Below are 8,109 nucleotides of genomic sequence, written 5' to 3'. Positions count from 1 at the left end.
CTCTCTTCCCTCACCCCCGAAGCTGAGAGACGCTAAAGTACTGAGCAACCTGAAATACCATCCGGCGGGTTGTCAGAAAACGTGCTGTACGGCTTAACCCTTCCCGGGGCAGGAATCTCGCTTGCGAGGACATGCTACTACATTGCCTTTTCCTCTTCTTCCCCATCCCTTTTTTCTGCCCATCCTTAAAAAGCGCTGCGGTCGGTGCTGAGCAGGGCCCGGGGTGATGTGCGGCAGCCGGAGGGATCTGCCGGTGCTGGGGAAGGGTAACTTTATAAACCACGATGTTGCCTTCTCTCCTGGAGCATCCTTCAGCCCAGTAACCCAGTAAGTTGAACAGCTTCTGTCTGCCCAGCTGGTGCCCAGCTTGCTCCCCTCGCGATGCAATCTGTACCCTGCTCTTGTGAATTAGATCACGGACCCTCCGGGCTGGCAGGGAGACCGTATGTTTGCAAAGTGTCTGGCACATCCCGGGTGCGATGTAGAAAACTAATCAGCTGCTGCGAGCAGCCCCCGGTGTCCTGCAGCACCTTGGGGCACATATGGCTGGATAGATTTGGGGCCACCTGATGCCAGGGCAAGGGCTGCTATGCGAGGAGGTGGTCCAGCGAGGCTAGTGATGAGGCAGAGAGGCTCCTCTACGAAACAGGTTTTTTTCCTGCTGCTGTGGACATGCAGCAAGGTGTCTGGCTAGCGTAAAAATCCAGGCTTCATCTTGCTGCATCCGAGCAAGACGCTGGGCCAGGAAAACCGTTGTGCCTGTGATGGCAAATGTGCTTGCTCAGCAGCTCTGCTGCTGAAAGGGTGCAGTCAAGTCCAAGTATGAGCTGCTCCCCAGCAGCTAGGGAGAAATGTGTGGGGAGGAACCTGGTCTGCTGGTGGTGGGTTTATTTGAAACATGGTTTGCATCACTCAGCTTGGGAGGAGAATCTCTCACCCGCCTTTTCCTGAGCCATCCCAAGCAATGCTGTGCTACGTACTCTGGAATTCACTGTGGGATTTTGCTTCTCCTGATGACTGGTGTCATAACAGCACACAAAGGCCAGAACATGCTCCAGGATACCAGATCCTGGAGTCCCGAAAGAGAAAGTGAAAAGAGAAAAACCTTTTCTTCTACCCTGGGTGGAAGTGCCCATCCCAGCTTCTTGTGGCAGTGTTGCTGGCTCTCCCAGTTATGTTGTGACACTTAGGAATTTTTTAGAACGGTGGTTCTCCTACACGTCAGTCTCTTCTGTGTGGTTTTTAATGGTGTATTCATAGTGTGTTTGCTTTGAAATGGGTCTTGGGGTATCTTAAGGACCTGAAAGCAGGTCGATCTCTCCAAACTGTGACTTAGCAGGGCATAACAGTCACAACTTGTAAATGTGTAGCTTTGCGGGAGCTATTGGCCTGTTTCACTCTAAGATCTTTCAGAGCATTGCTGTGAGTTATGCTGATGCTGGCTTGTGGGGTTAGGCATGCATTTTTTTTAATTATTATTATTTTTTTATAAATCAAGCACCTAGATTCTGAAAGGGCAGTTTAAGCTTTAAGCCTCCCCACTGTCTCTTGCTGCCCTGATGTGCTGTGGAGATGGAATAAGCCCCAGTACAGAGAGGATCTTGCTGGTTAGCTGGTGAAAAAACACGTGTCTACTTCTTAACTGTCATACTCCATTCCTTAGGCCCTGGGGTTACCTCCAAATACCGCAGCTACCTCTTGTCAGGTTCTTCTTTATCTGAAGAGGAAAGGCAAGGGCCAAGTGTGTGGTAGGAGTTCCCTGGAGCCCACACCCAGAATAGTGAGTGTTATTGGTGCTGGGTGGTCTGCGAGGGAGCAGGCATGTGAGTATGTGCAAGTGCTGCACCGGTGTATTGTTCTTCTTCTTCGTAGTTAAACTCAACCCTCCAAGCTGCAGCCTTTGATAGATGAAGATAAGCACATTACAGCTCAGAAGAAATGTGAAGTTAATGTTAGATAAACACCCATAAATAGCTACCAGCCATTCATTTGCTGCTCGAGGAGATGAATAATAAGGAAGAACAGGCTGACTGATGTGAAACTGGCCCGTGTGCTGCTTCACCCAGGGGTTTAACACGGGAACCTGGGTGCTGTGCTTGCTCCTGCCGGCAGATTGCTTGCTCTGCTCCCCAGGCTTAGGTGCTGCTCTTCATCCTATTTACAGCCTCCGTGTTGGCATCGTCCCGTCCTGCTTCCAGGGCCTCTGATGCGCCTTATTCTGCTCTGACCTGGTATTTATGAAGGGGGCCCTATTTATAGGACAAATACAGGTTCTTACATGTGCTCTAGGAAGTGTCGTGAAGGATGCGGATCCTGTTGCGAACAATAGAGCCCGTGCTGGGGGTAACGGTGGCTGCTCTCCATGCAGGGATGGGTGTGGAAGTTTCTCGGGGAGGGGGGTTCGGTGGTCTGCTGGCTCCTGGGGAAAGGGCAGCTGATTTCTGCTGAGGAAAGACAGAGGGTGACAGGCAAGGGGAGAGGGCTGACATGCGGTCAGGAGGGGAGGGTTTGACAGAGCTGCATGTGGAGGCGTGAGCAGAGCCAGCAATAGCCAGTGCCCTTCAGGTTTTAAGAACTGCTGAAATCTGGTGGTGACCATTTTTACCTCTGCCCAGACAGCTCTCTTCCTGAGACTGTGCTCTAACTTCTCATTTTCCTTTACAAGACTGAGGCTGGCATTTCTCAAAGCATCTTCATGGCAGGAATTTGCTAAGACTGCGTGTGTCTGTACAGGTGGTCTCATTCCCTACTACAGGATGGACCCCTATGGCACACTGGAAAGTCCTTTTACTTTCTGTTTTTTTTGTATTACACTTAAAATATACCCTTGCAAAGGTCTATTTAAAGTTTTTGCTGTTCTTACTTTGCCTCTGTGGAGCTACCAGGCGTTTTGTAAAACAACCCTAATCCAGTGTTTTATGTGTTTGCTGGCAAAAGAGCAAGGCTGCCATAGGGAAGGGATCTCTTGGAAGTAGGTTCCAGCCCAATTTTTTCTCTCTCCCTCTTCTTCCCCAGTCTTTGGTGTAGCCAGTGAGTCACCAGTGACAAAGTCTTAATTGCGTGTGATGATGAATGGGATGCCCTACAGGTAATTGCTTGGTCTTTGGTGCCTTCACATCCATTCATTATAGAGGATAAGGGTGGGGAGAAAGCTGGTGGACTCTGATGTTGCTTGTGAATGCTGTGGCCTGGCTCTGAGATGTATAACTGGAACAGCCATGCTAATTAACTCACATTACCATCTGCTTCAGAAGAGGGGGTAGGCTTTAGCCTTTCTTCCCCCCTAGTCCTAGCTGTGAAAATGCCCAACTGTTACCCTTCAGTGCAAGCCTCAGGCTATGCTCTCTGCCTGCCTAGTGTATTTATTATTTTTTCCTTTTGTCTTCTTTGTATTCCTGTTGTGTTTTTTTTTTTCTTTCCCCTTGGTTTCTGGTGCACCTCTCCTCCTTGCAGCCAGCTCCTGCCCCGCAGGCAGCAGAAGGGGAGGTGGGGCTGCGGGAAGGTGTCTTAACTTGACTTGCGGGGAGAAGAAGCACAACCACGGGGAGCTGTGCTGCTGCAAAATGCTGGAGAAACAGCTGGTCCCGGGTGGGGAAGCAGGAGGCTCGCTTGTGCTAAAGCTGTGCAAGCTGTGCTCCTTCACACCTTGCCTCCTCGGCTCACCTGAGGTGTCGCGGCCGCAGGTGGCCCCAGACTGGCGCTTCGGAAAGGGGGGGGCTGCCTCATGTGGCACTGTGGTGGAGCAGATGTCTGTGTCGATAGCGGGATTCCTGTAAGATCAGAGATGGGGAAGGCTGCCTGTCACAGCTACCCTTCCCTACCATCTGAGCTCCCTCTGCTTGCTGGTTGACTGCCATCTCCCTCGAGAAGAGAGCTCATACCGACAGGGCTGCGTACAACCGAGCAGTCAGCTTTTCCAGAAGGCTTCTGCTGGGGCTGAAACAGCCTGTGCAGATGGCTTTGAAGGCGTTTTGCTTTCTCAGCCCCTCTTCTTACCCCTGCCCAGCAGCTTGGACTTGGAGAGGGATGGTAGCCGGCGTCTAAGTTATGGCTTGTCCTTTGGCTGCTGTGGCATTGCTTAGTGCTGGAAGATAAATAAGTGTGTGAGCATGTGGGTGCATCTCCAGCTAACGTCTCTGTGTCTGGGAGCAGTTAAGGGCATGTGTAACTTCCCAAGAGGAGCTGTCACAGCAGTGGTTGTACCTGGGGTGGTTTTTGGTCTCGGATATGCAACAGAACAGGGCTCGCCTCGGCGATAGGCAGTGGCTGATGTTTGGATCACAGGAACTGCTGGGCTGGGTGGAAGCTGAGCCTCTTCAAGCCCAGAGTCCTTCTCCAAGGTGGGCAAATATTACACCTGAAGGATAAGGTGTGAGAAGTAGGAGAATCTGAGGATAAAATACACTCCTAAACTTTGTTCTTAACCTTCAGTTGCACCTGTAGGGTACAAGCAATGCTAAATTCATTCCCTTTTTCTGCTTGACCAGGTGAATGTTGTGCTGAGCAGGAGGGTCTCATCCAGCCTCCTTGCTGCTCTGGTGGGGTGAATGGTCCTGTTCCCTTGCCCCAGCACCAGTAGCTGCCTTCTCGTAGTTGTGGAGGGGACAATGTGTGGGAGTTGGGCTCAAGGGTGTTGCAGTCCTTGAAGCCTCTTGGTCAGCATCAGGTCTTTGTGTCTTCTGTAGCCGTGAATGTTGTGCTGAGCAGGAGGGTCTCATCCAGCCTCCTTGCTGCTCTGGTGGGGTGAATGGTCCTGTTCCCTTGCCCCAGCACCAGTAGCTGCCTTCTCGTAGTTGTGGAGGGGACAATGTGTGGGAGTTGGGCTCAAGGGTGTTGCAGTCCTTGAAGCCTCTTGGTCAGCATCAGGTCTTTGTGTCTTCTGTAGCCGTTGAGTAATGGGCTGGAGGTATTTGGCAAAGAGTCTCTCTGTTCCGACGGTCTCAAAGAAGCCCACAGGGAACCACAATGCACTCGAAGGGCCGTGCAGGGCAGAGGCCAGCGAGCTGCAGCTGCAGATAACTATGAAAATGGTTCATTCTAGAGTGGCATAATAAAGGGCTCTGTGCTTTCATCAACTCTAACAAGTCCCTCCACCCACTGCAACCCCTGTGTCGAGCACAGGAGCCATAGTGTGAACAGCTGGGTACTTGTCTGCCACCCCCCTGTCCCCCAAGGTCAGGAGAGCCCTGTCTGTGCACCAGAGCATCTTTTCCCTGCCCCTCGTGTTCCCTTCGGAATTGCACTCTTCAAGCCCTTACGTGCGTGCCTGTTTCGGAGAGCGGATCGAGAGCCCCCTTATCTCTGAGCCACCACCTCCCTGGCTGCTCTGGTGCTGGGCACGGTGTGCTGAAGTGCTCTCAGGGCGCTGAGGAGAGCTGGAGAATGCAGGTGACTGAGCACTCGGGCTGCGCTAGGAGGGGAGATGCTGGCAGAGAGCGTGATAAAGCACGCTCTGAGCATGCCAGGCCGGGGATGCCTGCGGTCACGGTAATACCCATGCAGGGCAGCAGCCACCCTCGCTAGAGAAACTCCCTTGCTCCAGGCCGAAACCTCAGGCAGCTCCCTGATGAGCTGTTCCTATTACATGCGACTCGGCTCTGGGTCGTGTTTCCCCTGCAACAGCCTCGCAGCAGGAGGGTTTCTGACCTACTGGGAGCGGATGGGGACATGTCTCTGGTGTCCTGTGTATGCTAGAGATACATTTCAGGGCTGCTGCTTCCCTCCTTTTTATTTATTTTTTTTTTGTCTTTTGTGGAGAGTGTGGCACTGGAGAGAGGCTGGCTTGCAGTTCTGTGCAGATCTCTCCTTTTTTGGGCAGGGGGATGAGCCAGCAGCGAGGTCCAAGGAGACTGCTCTAGAACCACTGGCAGCGGGACTGACTCTTGTGGGCAGGACTTAATTTTCTTCCAGAGGCTCGGATGCATATAGGCTTCTCCTGCCAAAATTCATGTGTTTTAGCAAATCCAGTCTGCTGGATTTATAGCAACGTAAGTTGCCTTTGACATTTCTCAGTTACCTGCTCTGCTTTTTGTTTTCCCGAGGTACCAGTGTCTTATCAGAGCCACAAGACTCCTGGTTTCATTCACCTAACCCGGCTGCCTCCTCCTGACCCTGCTTTAAGGCTCCTGTGCCACTGCTACAGCCTCGCCTGGGGATGGACATTGCTCTCTTCAGCTTTGCACCCTGATTGGGGGCTTTCAGCCATTTAACGTTCCCTTCAAAGCTTTATTTATTTATTTATTTTTAAATTCAGAAGGGTTTTCTTCTCCTCTGATACATTTCACTGCTGAGCTTTTTGTTGCAAGTCAGGCTATCTCTGAGAGAACTGCACCAGCTGGAGTCTGTCACCTTGAATGAGGTTGCCTGGGATTGGAAAGGGGATTCCTTTGGCAAGGCTGAGACTCGTGTGCTGCCCTTCGTGGGGCTTGGATCGTGTCCTGATGCTGTGCCCGTGTTTGCAGAGGTCGGGCTTCCAGCTCATGTGGAAAGGGTCAGTGGTGACCCTTTCCACATGGGGGAAAGGTGAGGTGGATCTCACTTCTGTCCAAGCATCCAGTGGATTGCTATGAATTTGAATTCTCTATTAGTAATGAGCAAGACTGGGTCAGTTCTGATTATTTTTTTTCTCAGTAATTTGTAAAAAATGGTTGAGGCTCTGCCAGCTTTCCCTGGAATTTGAATTCTCTATTAGTAATGAGCAAGACCAGGTCAGTTCTGATTTTTTTTTCTCATTAATTTATAAAAAAGTAATTTTCCTGGTTTAGGCTCTGCCAGCTTCCCCTGGCTAAGTCTGATGTCCCTCTTTGGAGAGCAGCGTTCCCTGCCGTAGCCAGTCATGTGGCAATTGAAATGCCTCTTGTAGGCATAAAGGTTAGAACATCCTCTGTCTTACTGGTTGCATACAGCAGAAGACAAGGAGGCAAATCCAAGTCTTGGCACCAAAAGCAACGTGTCCTGGTGCAGAGGGGAGAGATGTGCATTTTAGAACATCCTCTGTCTTACTGGTTGCATACAGCAGAAGGCAAGGAGGCAAATCCAAGTCTTGGCACTAAAAGCAACATGTCCCGGTGCAAAGGGGAGAGATGTGCACTGGGGACGGGGGTCTCTGACCCTCGCTGGAGAGCCGGTGTGGCTGAGGGACCCGTCGTGACACAAGGTCTGTCCTGGGTGTGGAGGGGACGGTGGTGCCACCTCTGTCTTACTGGTTGCATACAGCAGAAGGCAAGGAGGCAAATCCAAGTCTTGGCACTAAAAGCAACATGTCCCGGTGCAAAGGGGAGAGATGTGCACTGGGGACGGGGGTCTCTGACCCTCGCTGGAGAGCCGGTGTGGCTGAGGGACCCGTCGTGACACAAGGTCTGTCCTGGGTGTGGAGGGGACGGTGGTGCCAAGTGCCTGGGCTGGAGAGTGGGTTGCAGCTTTGGCAGGAGGAGAAGTGTGTGCTTTGGTCTTTGCCCACACATTTTGTGCTTTTCAGAGGGATGGCTAATGAAATCGGCTCTGCTGGAAGGCTTTGCCAGCCGGAACCCCTCCTGTGCATCTTATGACAACGTGCTAAAACATTAACGGGGCCAGAAAGTGCCAGTTGTCTGTGGCTGCGAAATGGTCTCACGTGCTCTTTCTTCTCATTCAAGGTGAGGGTCTGGCGTTACCTGAAAGGCAAAGACATCGTCACTCATGAGATCCTCTTGGACGGTGGCAACAAGGTGGTTATCGGAGGCTTCGGCGACCCCTTAATCTGCGACAACCAAGTCTCGACTGGAGACACGCGGATTTTCTTCGTCAACCCTGCCCCGCAGTACCTGTGGCCGGCGCACCGCAACGAGCTGATGCTGAACTCCAGCCTCATGCGGATAACGCTGCGGAACCTGGAAGAGGTGGAGCACTGCGTGGAAGGTGAGGCCGGGGCTTTCCCCGGGGTGCTCCGAGCGTACCGACAGGGCAAGCCAAGCCCTGGCTCCGTTGGCCACCTTGTCCTCTTGTAAATGATTGATCGGCAAATGCTCTCGCTGGTGGCGGGGCAGATCAGTCGAGCTGCTCTGTGGACTCACTCGTCGCGGGGTCGGTGCCCGGCGTTGACCTTGTTGTCACAGGCAGTGGTTGCAACCA

The 8,109-nt window shown here is 52.2% G+C and overlaps 1 protein-coding gene across 1 annotated transcript; it reads left to right on the top strand.

Moving 5' to 3' along the window:
- Positions 1–7,634: 7,634 nt before the first annotated feature.
- LOC104275952 (agrin-like) lies at positions 7,635–7,896 on the top strand (the record flags this gene model as incomplete). Its single annotated transcript, XM_009872066.1, has 1 exon — positions 7,635–7,896. A coding segment is annotated over one exon (262 nt), but the record flags the coding sequence as incomplete, so codon positions are not given.
- Between the last annotated feature and the right edge of the window lie 213 nt (positions 7,897–8,109).

The sequence above is a fragment of the Apaloderma vittatum genome, unplaced genomic scaffold (assembly GCF_000703405.1).
Source record: "Apaloderma vittatum isolate BGI_N311 unplaced genomic scaffold, ASM70340v1 scaffold8606, whole genome shotgun sequence".
NCBI classification, from domain to species: Eukaryota; Metazoa; Chordata; class Aves; order Trogoniformes; family Trogonidae; genus Apaloderma; species Apaloderma vittatum.
This window is presented reverse-complemented; position numbering and strand designations above follow the sequence as displayed.